Source organism: Capsicum annuum, chromosome 6, assembly GCF_002878395.1.
Source record: "Capsicum annuum cultivar UCD-10X-F1 chromosome 6, UCD10Xv1.1, whole genome shotgun sequence".
NCBI lineage: Eukaryota > Viridiplantae > Streptophyta > Magnoliopsida > Solanales > Solanaceae > Capsicum > Capsicum annuum.
Window position 1 is genome coordinate 170185950 of NC_061116.1, and position 13005 is coordinate 170198954.

The 13005-nt window shown below is 29.7% G+C and overlaps 3 protein-coding genes across 3 annotated transcripts; 2 read left to right on the top strand and 1 right to left on the bottom strand.

Moving 5' to 3' along the window:
• Nucleotides 1–871: 871 nt before the first annotated feature.
• On the top strand, nt 872–5794 carry LOC107874080. Its single transcript, XM_047414458.1, has 10 exons — nt 872–1007; nt 1224–1597; nt 1681–1809; nt 2682–2780; nt 2962–3066; nt 3150–3281; nt 3410–3520; nt 3651–3869; nt 4952–5218; nt 5657–5794. The coding sequence occupies exons 1-10, from the start codon at nt 872–874 to the stop codon at nt 5792–5794; spliced, it is 1710 nt and encodes a 569-aa protein (XP_047270414.1).
• A 1536-nt stretch (nt 5795–7330) lies between these two features.
• Nucleotides 7331–7939, bottom strand: LOC107874081. The gene is made up of 2 exons (XM_016720964.2): nt 7730–7939; nt 7331–7594 (listed from the first exon to the last, which is right to left on the bottom strand). Exons 1-2 carry the CDS (start codon nt 7937–7939, stop codon nt 7331–7333), a joined length of 474 nt encoding a protein of 157 aa, XP_016576450.2.
• Nucleotides 7940–11974: 4035 nt separating this feature from the next.
• On the top strand, nt 11975–12331 carry LOC107873019 (ATP synthase small subunit 6, mitochondrial). Its single transcript, XM_016719714.2, has 2 exons — nt 11975–12197; nt 12285–12331. The coding sequence occupies exons 1-2, from the start codon at nt 12077–12079 to the stop codon at nt 12329–12331; spliced, it is 168 nt and encodes a 55-aa protein (XP_016575200.1). The 5' UTR covers nt 11975–12076.
• The last annotated feature ends 674 nt before the right edge of the window (nt 12332–13005 follow it).

Genomic DNA, 13005 nt, shown 5'->3' on the forward strand with positions numbered 1-13005 from the left:
GGGGGTGCGGATAACTAACTTGTAAAGATAACTTGTTCTTCCATAAGCAATGTATATGGTTACATACACATCAATTGTGATATGTTGTTTGATGTGTTTCTGAACCAATAGTTCTTACAATTCAATTTTTATGTTTATGTTAGTAATATACATAAGTTTAGTATTTCATTTGACAACATATGCTTACATAAAAATTATTTTCAATCTCAATAGGGTATGAAATACAGGATTAAAAAAGTCCCTGCGCATCCGTTGTATTTCTGTAGTTATTGCAATTGAAAATTTGGAGAAGAAATAAATAATTATGTTGGTGAAGAAGTTCTAAATATGTTCCGAAAAATAATTTTTGGTTCATTCCTGGACATGCCACAGTGTAATTATCAGGGTCAATTATCCAAATGCTTACTTATACTTGAGATACAGCAAGACAACCCGGAGGAAATTCACGTTTACGTGCAGGGAACCATACTCAAGTTTTCTATTATTGAGTATGCCAATATATCCGGTCTTAAATATTCAGGGAGCATCGAGGAACACCTTTTTTCTGGTTCATCAAAGTCCGCATTAATGGCAAAATATTTTTCAGGAACAAAAAGTTCTGTCAAAAGGACTCTTTTTATAGAGCGATTCAAGTTGGACAACTTTGAAAATATTTTTGATGCTTTGAATATGTGAAGAATTTACTTCATTCACATATTTCTGTATTCACAAGTACATGATACTACCATTAGTAGATCGGATTTTGTGATTTTTGAGAATGGTAGTTACGAAAGTTTCCATGGGGGACGAGTTCATTTGAAAAGCTTATTGCAACGTGGAGACAAGATTTTTTGTTGAGAAATAGTTATACTCGATCGGAGAAATAGCTCATATGCTGAATGTTTGGATGTATGAATGTTGTTCTGAGGTAGACAGTGCGATAGCTGAGCGGGTCAAAAATGTAATTCCACGAATTTTCAACTGGAAGGTGGTTGGAATCAAAGTTAAGTATGAAAAGTTTATGGGTGGTATGTTCAGCAAGGTAAGTACGATGTATATTATTTTGAGCTTAGTTTTATATTTTCAATGTCCTGACTTTAACAAAATGTTAATGTTGATATTATTTATTGTTAAACAGTTTGTATACAATAATATACGATCAACTCATGAAGAAGTGCAAAGTCTTGATTTGTAAATAATTGAGGAATTTGAATTAAACGACAATGAATCTGGATTTTCACCAGAAATTGCTGCTGGTCGTTCTGGTAAAAGACTTGTTGTTGATATACAATCACAATCGGACCACGATATACAAGGTTTTGAGGATTTTAGTATAATTTTACCTACAGAAATTCTCAAGAAGACGGGTTTGTTTTTTGATGCTTTAGCATCACAACATACTAAGAGGCGTAGGACAGTTCGTTTTGATTCCGCAACTATCGAGGAGCAAGTTTATCAGAAAACACCATCTTCTGTTTCTACAAGAACTGTGCCAATTCAAAAAACACCATCTTTTGATTCGGAGCGTGCCGAAAAGACAACTCCATCATCATCAAGCAAGTCAATTTGTCAGGACAATTCTGATGAAAAATGGAATGAAATAAAGTTGTTTTTTTCAGTCTTATGTAAGTTCATTAATATGGTTCACACTATAAATCATTTTTATAACATAGTAACATGTTTATTGTATTTGACATGCAGGTTGACACAAAATTCAACTTTCTTCATGATCTAATGGTCAAACAACATCAGGAATCCAATGAAAAAATGGATAAACAACATGCCGAACTCATCCAAATGTTGAAACACAACAACCAAATAAATGAAAAGGTAAACTAAATTTGCTTTACGTTATATAATTCATGAAACTGTATTATATATATTTTAGTTTTTTTATGCATGTTTTATAACATACATAATATTCTACTTTATGTAATGTAATATACATAGAGCTTATATGTATATTTTATAATATACATAACTGTTTTATGTTTATATTTAATATACATTGTAATAACAACACACGACAGATTTAAGTGTACAATTTATGTTTATATTATGGATTAAACATAAAACAATTATGTTTATTATATAACATACATAGAACATCTATGTACATTATATAACATAAAGGACAAACATTACAACAATGACATCTGTATATTGCATCACATAAACATTTCACTGTTATGTAAAATAGTTAACTTGCTTTAACTATACTACGTGTGTTAATGCATTTACGTTATATAATTCATGAAGTTGTATTATGTATTTTTTAATTATTTTTTATGCATGTTTTATAACATACATAAGATTCTACTTTATGTAATGTAATATACATAGAGCTTATATATATATATATATATTATATAATATACATAACTGTTTTATATTTTTATTTAATATACATTGCAATAAAATTACACGATAAATTTAAGTGTACAATTTGTGTTAATATTGTGAATTAAACATAAAATAGTATGTTTATTATACAATAAACATAGAACATCTATGCATATTATATAACATAAAGGACAAACATTACAACAATGACATGGGTATATTGCATCAAATAAACATTTCACTGTTATGTAAAATAGTTAACTTACTTTAACTGTACTACGTGTGTTAATGCATTATTTTTATCATAGATTGATGTTATCAAATTTTTTCTAAATCATATACTGTACTAATTCCAACAGGATCAGAAAGTGGGAAAAGAAAAAACAGGAAATGTATCATCTAAAGATGATGTTGAAGATATTGAAATCTTTAAAACCCCGCAAGAAAAAGAAAAAAAGGTATTTTTCACAAATGATAATTATAAATACTTTGTTACATATATTAAATTTTCTTTAATTAGTTGATTTATAATGTATACGTATTATATTATATGTACATTATAATAATATACATATGCAATACATCAAATATTCTGAAACCAATTAATAAACAATGCAATTCTCACTTTTTTATTCGTAGATTGCCGGCGAGACTGTTAAATCAATAGACATAGACTCTGCTGATGATTCAATGGATGGTCACTATTTTAATTGGAACCGCAGTCCCATACAAGAACAGTCTGAGGTTACTTATCTTAAATTATAATATTTATAATTAAAATATTAAACTTACTTAGTTATGTATATGTTTTATATTATCATTACAAGGATGTCGAAGGATGCTGTGAGGATATAGCAACTGTCAGACTAGATGCTCTTGTTAAATTTGTGGTAAATCAGAATTCAACAAACCCCAATGTTGGAACACCTTCTACTGTGCATATCAATAAAGATCACATGGTAAAACCATAAAGTCATTTTTTTTTTCAGATATAGGTCAAATATGTAAGAAATGTATTATTTTATCACTTTCAGTTAAAACTATAAAATTACCTACTTTTGTATATGTTTTATGTTATCTCTTCAAGGATGTTGAAGGAGTTCGTGCTGATATTGCGCCAACCACATTGGAATATCTCGTCGCAGTTGTGGAAAATCTGAAACTTGATAGTGCTAACGTTGGAACATCTACTATGCAGGTAAATTCAGAAAGTCATTTTTTCTCAAATCACATGTATTATTTTGCACACATGACACTACTACTACTAGCGTGTTAAACCAAATCTAACAATACATACTTATCATTTCATGTTAGGTTGATTATTCGAGACACTTTCTGAATCAGCTCAAGTCGAGTTAGATGCCATATTGGAAGGTGTTGCAGCACCAGTGGATGACCTTCCTATAGAAGTCGTTCCACCGTCAGAAGCAATTGTGAACAAACACGACATCTCTGACAGTCAACTTCCTCCAGATTTTCCTGATGCGGTTGCCGAGGCTCATCAAGCTGCAAAAATTCTTGCTAAGAGAATCAGGACGAGATCCAAAGTATTCATGTCTCCATACACGACAGAATATGCTTCTGGCTCTAAAGAAATTGAGGATTAAATCGGAGAATCAAAATAGAAATTCGCTTTTAATGGTTTCCTAATATCCGACAATATGCCAAGATGTGTAATTGAAGAGTACAAGCAGTGGGTGGAGGAAGGACTATTGAAGTTTCATGCTAAAAAGTAAGTTTTTATCTATATTAAAATGAAATTTTTTCCTCATTGAATGTACTATCTTTTATTTTTGTATACTAAAAAATGTTATTTTTTCATAGAAAAATGAATGATGAGCACTACAAAGCAAAATTATCATCTCTTGGAGTTCATGAAATCGATTTTGTTGTTGCTCATGCACGAACAAAAAATTGATTTTACTTAATGTCTTAAAATAATGCATGTTGAAACGCTGAGGTATTTAAACTTTTAAATTTTATAATCATTCTTTTTAACTTGTTGTGATATGTTGTATACATACGTATTCGTTTTAACTAATACGGAGGTTTTCCATTTGTAAAATAAGTTATAAATTAAGTATGTTTGTGTTAAGCTACTTCTGGGATGTCTAGTTTTATGAACACCATGTTTTGCACTGCATGTGTGTTCATTTTTTACATGACCAGTTTAGGCATTTGACAACACCTATGTATATTTGTTAATACACATCACTATTGACATGTTGATAGCTATGTTATTGCATCCTCAGGTCACACAATTCAGTTTGTGTATATGTTAACATATACATCACTATTAAGTCAGATAAATCATCCATATACATAAAATTTTCAACACATTTGCTGAACGTTTTGACAACACCTATGTATATTTTATAATATACATCGATGTTGATATTTCTACCTAACTTAGCAGTGATGTATCTGTTATCATATACATAAATGCTAAATATGTTAAAGGTTTGTAACTGTGAAAGGTCCAATATTTTTAAACCAACAGATATATCTCAGCATATTTTATCTATATGCCTGATTTATCAAGATGTATATCTAGAATTATTTTTACTGTCAACATCTGATGTGTATTATATCGGACATAATGCATTTTATTTGCTTTTTCCTATTGTAGAATATTGATGTCATTTTCTATCATTTGCGGAAGAAATCAAAATTAAGGAATGATCAAGATTACAGATTCACAACAACCAACTATTTTTTCAAGAACTACATTGTGAAGACATACTCCAATTATTATGAAGATGATACAGATACAATCATTACTACACAACAAGATTATGCTCAATCTGTTGACGTGGTCCTAAATGAAGATGCAATAACAAATATAATCAAGGGATATTGCATGCCATCTGATTTACCATGGCACCAAATTGATGAGGTGTATGTTCCTATCAATTATAATGACAAGTTTCACTGGGTGTTAGCTATTATTATCCTGAAGGATAGACGCATACGTGTCTATGATTCGTTGTTCAGTCTAAGGAATATGGAATCAATTAATGAGATTAACAAGTTGGCTACGATGATGCCAACTTACCTCTCCGACAACAGATTTTTTGAAGAAACATCACATACAGATTGAACTATTCTTGAAGCATACAGGGATAAGATTACTCAAAGGACACAATTTCTGAATGAATATCCCTTTGAGGTTGAGTATGTTCAAGACATTAGGCAACAAGAATGTGATAGTCTATAAGTGTAATTAAATATTATTTTTGTTCGTAATATTACTGTACATGTATTAATGTATTTATTTTTTTCATTTCTAGTCAATATTAAGTAATAACGTGTAAGCTTTTTGTATGCATGACAGGGATTGTGGAGGTTTGTTGCTGAGTATGCTGAATACCTACGTGAAGGAATGAATGTGCCTTCAGATGATTTTGAAGCAGAATATCATCGAATACGTTGTGCCATACTCTTTCGAAAATATGGTATTCAAAAAGCTTAGAAAGGTTATGTTAGTGCAAAGACCCTCCAAGACCAAGGTCAAGAAATATACGAATTTCGGGTGAAAATAAAATAGTTAACATTGAGTAGTGAAGAACATTGTTAAGATTTTTGTTGTGTGCTCTTGAAATTTGTTGGGAATGTTCAAAGTATAAGTACTTTAGTTGTTTTGTATGGAAGAATACAATGACATTTTTGTTTTACATATGACAACATATACATACATATCTGGCCTTTTATATGTGTATATGTATTCATATACATAATAAAGTTTACAACTTCTAATGTATGTTGGAAAATATACATAATTGTACAGAAACTACAATTTTTAAAGTGTGTATATGTTTTTATAAAGATGGTACGTTAGAGACCTTACAAATGAATGCTGAAAAATATATATAAATTTACATTCAATTGCAGGTTATAAACTGGACTGAGCCACATATTAAAACTTCATACAATTTATACTATATCATATACATAGATTTTAAAAAAAAAATTTAAAAACACAATAATAAATCAAAATGTTATTTTACACTTTAGTATTATCCACTTTATTTCAATGCACAAATAATAAAATAAAATATATCAATAAAGTTAATCCTGAATAATTATTAACACATAATCAATTGTTACTATTCATGAATATAGTGAATAAAAAAGTTATTTCAACGATATATGTAAAACTAATAACATTTTTAATTTTTTTTGTTTGCAACTATATGTTTACATTTACAACTCAGATTTTTATAACGGTGCTATGTATGTTTAATGATATACATTAACTAACATGTAATCTACATAATACATATATCTGAGATAAATGCTATAAATACAGGTTATGTACGTTATATAATATACATAATTATTTTATTATTTGTCTAGAACATTATTTTATTTCTCTTTATAATTATAACAAAACAATAAGTTAATTCAACAGTAAATACAAAACAAATCACATTTATTTTTAGATTTTGATTTTTTCAAATATATGTATACATGTACAAATCACAGTTTTTACAACGGCGCTATGTATGTTTTATGATATACATTACTGAATATAAAATCTAGATAACAAACATCTGAGTAAAATGTCACAAAAACAGGTTATGTATGTCTGATAATATACATAACTATGTTTTATAATATACATAACTGTATTAATATACATAAATGTGTTAGTACTCTAGCATATTTCAAAGCATTAATGAAACTATACTAGCATCTACATAAACATCACATATAAGAGAGAGAGAGAAAAATAACACTGAAATTTAAATCGAAATAAAGTAAAATTTATTTCAAAAAAAAAATAAAACACGAAAATATATTGGTTAATACTCTTCAAAAGTATAGCAAAACAATAAATTAGTTCTCCTTTGGAAAAAAACTACATGAACGCCTATTATGCCCTCTTGGCCGCATCGTCCACAACAGCTTGTGCTTGAAGAAAGTGTTTCACTTGATTTCTTGTTCCGCCCCTTCTTCGTTCTTCCTGGAGGTCTTTTGTAAATCGGTGGCAACACTTCTTCCTCATTCACACTACTGGGAACATCTCAGTCTTCTTGTCTTGCATTGGAACAATTGAAACTTCATATGTCTTCACCAATGTGTTTGGCTTGTAGTATTCTGAACAGTATTCTTCCAACTCTTTTACATGTTTAGACTTCAACACAGCTATAGCATGAGCACAAGGTATTTGATCTATTTGAAACCTCGCACAGTTGCAGGTGCCACTTTCTAAATCAACAATGTATTTTCTCCCAGATTCATAAACCGAATATACATATGTTGAAGAAGCCTTCACGTGAACAATAAAAAACAAAAATTAAACCAATTAATTTTTTTGGGAAATATAAATTTAAATAAACTTCTTTTCAGTTAAACAAATACTACATATAAATGCATAATTTAATAAGTTAAAGCTTATACATACTGTCATTCTCAAAGCTTTCGCACCATTGAGAGTTAGAATTTCTTCAAATCGACGATCCAAAGTGGTACTTGTATACGAAGCTATTTCACTATTCTTACAGTTCCAAGAGCCAAATAATATTTGAACCTCTTCTAAGAATTCATATATTGGCAATCCTTGGGCCTCTACCAAACACTCATTAATACGCTCAGCAATATTCGAGGTCATCATCTTACCTTTGTTTACCTGTGAATGACATCTACTCCACTTTTCATATCCAGATTCTTGTAAATATTTTTTTCACTCTCAGATTAGCTTTTTCAATCTTTGCCATCAAATAGTCAAAATCTTCTTTTCTATAAGCTTTAGCCATTGAATAATATAAATCACTGATACTTTCTTTGCTCTTACGAAAGTAACTACAAATATTTTTCTAAAGATGCCATATGCAAGCAAGATGTGGGACATTTGGATATACAACATTGACAACTTTTATAATACTTTCGTTCCTATCAAATACAACACACATGTTTTCACATTCACCAAATGCAGCTTTGAACTGATTGAAAAATCATATCCACGAATTATCATTCTCACTATCTACAACCCCATACGCAAGTGGTAATATGCATCCTAAGTTACGAAAATACTATATTAGTACAAGAACGACAATTTTTTTTAAACAACTAGACAACATCTTTAAATATGTTAACAAATACATAGATGTGTATTTTAACATATACATAGCCGGTGATATTTCCTTAAAATATACATAACTGGTGATATGATAATAAATACAATTTGGTGTATTTTTTTTAAAAAAAAAAAAATCAAAGAAAAATGTTCAGTAATTTTTTTCTTTAACAAAAACAACTTTTTAATATGAAATACAATGTATGTTAAAAAAAAAAGAACAAAGTATGATGATTCACATACATGCACCATCAAGGGTACTTGCTGAGACGAAAGTGCCTTGATATGGTCCACTTAAATATGCTCCGTCAACAACAACAACAACGGGTCTTCAATACTCGAACCCCCTAATCATGGAATGGAACTTTATAAACAGATACATGAACCGATTATCCCATGATTTGTGCATTGCAACGTGTGAATTAGGATATACATTTTTTAACATATAAATGTATCGCGGCATCTGTCTATAACCATCTGTAGATCCATCTCTAAGCAACGATATGGCACGCTCCTTTGCACGCCATGCCTTCATATAATTTATATCCACACCATATACATCTTTTATTTCTTCGATGATATCCCCGGATGTGTACCTTCTCTTCTGGTTAACTAGTTTTGGAGCAGTGAATTCACAAACAAAAAAAGTTGTCGCCAAAATATTCTGCAGTACCTTGTCCCTCAAAGCGCATGTATGTTCAGGGTTAAATTTACGAATCATAAAAAAACCTTTTTTTTGTAAGTAGATGCTTCCAAATTCCACTGGCATTCCTCATTGTAACACGGAGGACATAGCTGAAATATAAAAAAAGATTCAAATGATTATAATTTGTATCATTTCATAAGTTTTAACGATTTGATTGTTATATACAATATAATAATTCATGTAATTAACATTAAAACCAAAGTATGTACGTTATGGATTTAATAACACATCTAAAGGCATGTTACCAGTTATGTATATTTTTAGATATACATAACTGCTGTCCATTACCTCATCTGCTCACATCTACATTTTAAAACATATACAAAGCACAAAAAATGTATATGTAGTTGACATAACAGAATTAATCTAACAAAATACATTAACCAGTTTGTCGTAGGTATGCACTTACTCTTCAGTAATAAATCTATAAAAAAATAAAGTAAAATCACATACACTACGTTGCATAAATATACAAAACTTAAAAACAGTTCTTCCAAAGACCACACTGATAATGTGTTTCTCAATTTTTGTTTAGCAAAAAAAAAAAAAAATAGATATTCATTCAATAATATATAACATTGTTATTAAAAAAAAATAATTTATAACATTCAAGATTTGATATATCAATAGTGCCCAGTATAAAAATATACGAATCACCTTTTTTTGTCTGATCTTTTTACTCTAACATTGAATCCATTAGTCACCTTATATTTTGCCATCACTGAAATGAGCGACTGTTTATCCTTATACATTTGTTTCACATTAACATCAATACTCTTGCTGTCACATATCAAGTTATCTATTTCAACCTCCGGGACATACAAAGCATATTGATTTTGTGTCTCAACTACAGATAGAGCCATAGCATCAGATTCAACACCTTCCAGGCAAACAACAACTCCTGTTTCTCTATCAAACAATATGTCTTCTTGACATTTATCTGTAGTTGAAATACACAACGGATACATCACGAACTATGGTTGTGTTTTCTTTAACTCGACATATAGTCGTACGTTATTATCGTTACGGATATGAAAAGATGAATCATTGCCGTCGACAACATAACGTACTAATGATAATTGTGCTCCAAAATAAAGCTTTACAAAGTTTCCTAAATTTTACTAATTTATGTGATGGCCTAAGTTTCAAATTTGACCAAGTTTATGTAATTAAATAAGCTAATTTAACTAAGTTTAAAAATTAAATTAGATTAGATTAATATAATCTTTTAAAATTAAAATTCAAATATTCAAAGAATATAGAAAATATTATACTAGTTTGTAATATTTTATTTTTTGCAATTTTATAAAAAGGACCGGAGGTAGTATTGTCCCATTTAGGGCTGCGCATTCAATATTCGGTTCGGTATTTTCATAATTCGAGTTCGGTAATTCGATAATCAGTAATTAAAAGTAGATACCAAATACCATACCATTAAACTTCGATTCGATAATTCGGTAATCGGTAGATTAAATTTTGGTTTGGTACGAAATTTCATATTACCATATCAGGCAAGTGCACGCAACAATGACTTATTTTCTGTTGTTCCCTTCTACGCCCTGAGTTTCAATCTTAGTGTGATATTTTTGTCAAAAGCTATTAAATGTTTGTTGCAAGAAGTTTGTTGTGTAAAGTTAAGAGTTTGCTTTATGACTATTTTTAATAGTTCAAAGTTTGTTTGATCAATATTCACACAAGTATGTGGTCTTTGGAGTGTGGACCAGGTATGTGGCCTATGGGTCACTTAATTATAATTGGATATTCGGAAAATACCAAATACCAAATGGTAGTAATATTTTTTGAGAAAAGGACGAAAATAGCACCTAAAACAAAAATAATTTCACAAACTTAGCACCTAAATTTAAAAACTCGATAAATAGCCGCTCGATGAAAAGTAATTTCAACCAAATGGCCACGAGGTCAGTCAGCTGAGGCCAAACACATTGTTTGCCACTAGGTGGAAAGTAATTCCAATCAAATGGCCAAGAGGTTAGTCAGCTGAGACCAAATACATTATTTTCTTTTCAAAATGTACAAGTATTCCATTCTTTTTGTTTTATGTGATCTTATTTGATCTTAAGATGATGGACCCGAAAATACATATGTCAAAATCGATTTAGAATTTTACAAAAGTGCCTATATATCGCAGAGGAAATTTTTTTTATTAAGACTTATATGATGTACTTAACTATTTTTATTTATTTTATGTTTAAGTATATAGAGCTCTATCAGGAATAGGAATCTGTCACCCTTTTTAATTTTTATTTGATTACACTTATAGATGTGGGTGTAATTTCAATATCCCTTTTAATTCAGTATGAATTCCTTAGTTGATTGATTCTATTGATACAAAATAAATTTTAATGACTTTATTAGATAAATTTTCATAATTGAATAACTTTTTGAGATATTTATTTAGTCCTATATATTTATTGTCTAATTTAGTCTAAAAATGTATCAATCTAATATAAGAAAGTATCAATTGAGTATATGGCCACTGTAAATATATCAATGTAGTATAAAAGTGTATTAATATGATATAAAAGAGTATCAATTGGATATATGGACTGCATGTGCTTGCATAAAATTTTCTTTCACTTTTTTTAAAAAATATATCAATATAGTATAAAAGTGTATCAATTGAGTATAAAAACTGCATGTGCCCAATTGGGTCAAATGGCTAAAAAAAAAATTATTTTAACCGACCAACTATAGTATATTTACCTTTTCAATTATGGACCATTTTTTTAAAAATGGTCCTGCCATATCTTTTCCTATTTTTTTATCAATCCCAAATCCAAATAATATAATTTTAAAATTTTACTCTCAAATACCATCCCAATTTACAAAATACCAATTATCAAATTTTTTAATTCAAAAATTCCATTTTGAATATTTTATACCCACGCCTAGTCCCATCCCATCATACAAAAACACTATCCTCGAAAAATTGAATCAAAGTAGAGAAAATGAGAAAATTCGATCCATGGCCGATCTTTTTCCGTCGGGAATGGAGCCGCAACTGGCCGTTCCTGGTGGGTTTTGCGGTGACCGGCACTATCATCACGAAGATGTCCCTCGGCTTCACTGGTCCCTTTCTCACTTATCTCTTTTCTACCTATTTATATGCCTTACTTTATTGAATCTGATTATTATTATTTTGGTGATTGTTTGCAGAGGAGGATGCAAAGAACTCTCGATTTGCCCAGAGGCATAAGAAGTAAGTCTTGAATTGAATTTATATTGTACATCTGTTTTGTTGATTAATCTTTATTTTATAGTGACTTGGATTATCCATTTGTGAATTTGTATTGTTTGTGTTGATAAGGGTGATGAAACGCTAATAAGTGCGCGTTTGGCCCTGAAAGGTGAAATCTAAACAATTAATTCACTTTATTTCAAAATTTCAAAGTTTAGAGTTTGTGTTTGGCCATACTTTTTGGAGTAAATATTTGGAATTTAAAATGTACTTGTAAAAACCATGATATTTGTTTTATAAAAATAAAAAAAAAATAGGGGAAGTTTGAAAAAAAAATAAAATAATTGAGTGAAAAACAGGGTTTTGGGTGTTTTCCAAAAATTGTATTTGGATTTTTTATGGCCAAATGTGATTTTCAGCTAAGATGAAAAAATTCCATGGAAAAAGTGAAGTTCTCATGGCCAAACAGGTCCTAAAGCATTTGCTAATTTCCTTTGTTATTTTAAAGGTAAGGTACATTGATTAGTACCAGCAAAGTGGTGGGAGAAGGTTATATATAAAAGGTAATAGATCATTTCAGGGAGTGTAATGTAATGAAAAAAGAATCAAGCACTTTACTTATGGTTATGGCTTGTTACTCCATTGCCTTAATTTGCAAAGAACGCATAGTTAGAGGGCTGAGATTTTCTTCTTCTATCA

Excerpts from the sequence above, each read along its gene's own strand:
- LOC107874080 (XM_047414458.1), top strand. The coding sequence starts at position 872 with ATGCTGAATGTTTGGATGTATGAATGTTGTTCTGAGGTAGACAGTGCG. Across the intron at positions 1,598-1,680 it reads AAATAAAGTTGTTTTTTTCA|GTTGACACAAAATTCAACTT; the intron begins GTCTTATGTAAG and ends TTTGACATGCAG. Across the intron at positions 3,067-3,149 it reads CCATACAAGAACAGTCTGAG|GATGTCGAAGGATGCTGTGA; the intron begins GTTACTTATCTT and ends TATCATTACAAG.
- LOC107874081 (XM_016720964.2), bottom strand. The coding sequence starts at position 7,939 with ATGATGACCTCGAATATTGCTGAGCGTATTAATGAGTGTTTGGTAGAG. Across the intron at positions 7,595-7,729 it reads CGAAAGCTTTGAGAATGACA|GCTTCTTCAACATATGTATA; the intron begins GTATGTATAAGC and ends GTTCACGTGAAG.
- LOC107873019 (XM_016719714.2), top strand. The coding sequence starts at position 12,077 with ATGAGAAAATTCGATCCATGGCCGATCTTTTTCCGTCGGGAATGGAGC. Across the intron at positions 12,198-12,284 it reads GATGTCCCTCGGCTTCACTG|AGGAGGATGCAAAGAACTCT; the intron begins GTCCCTTTCTCA and ends GATTGTTTGCAG.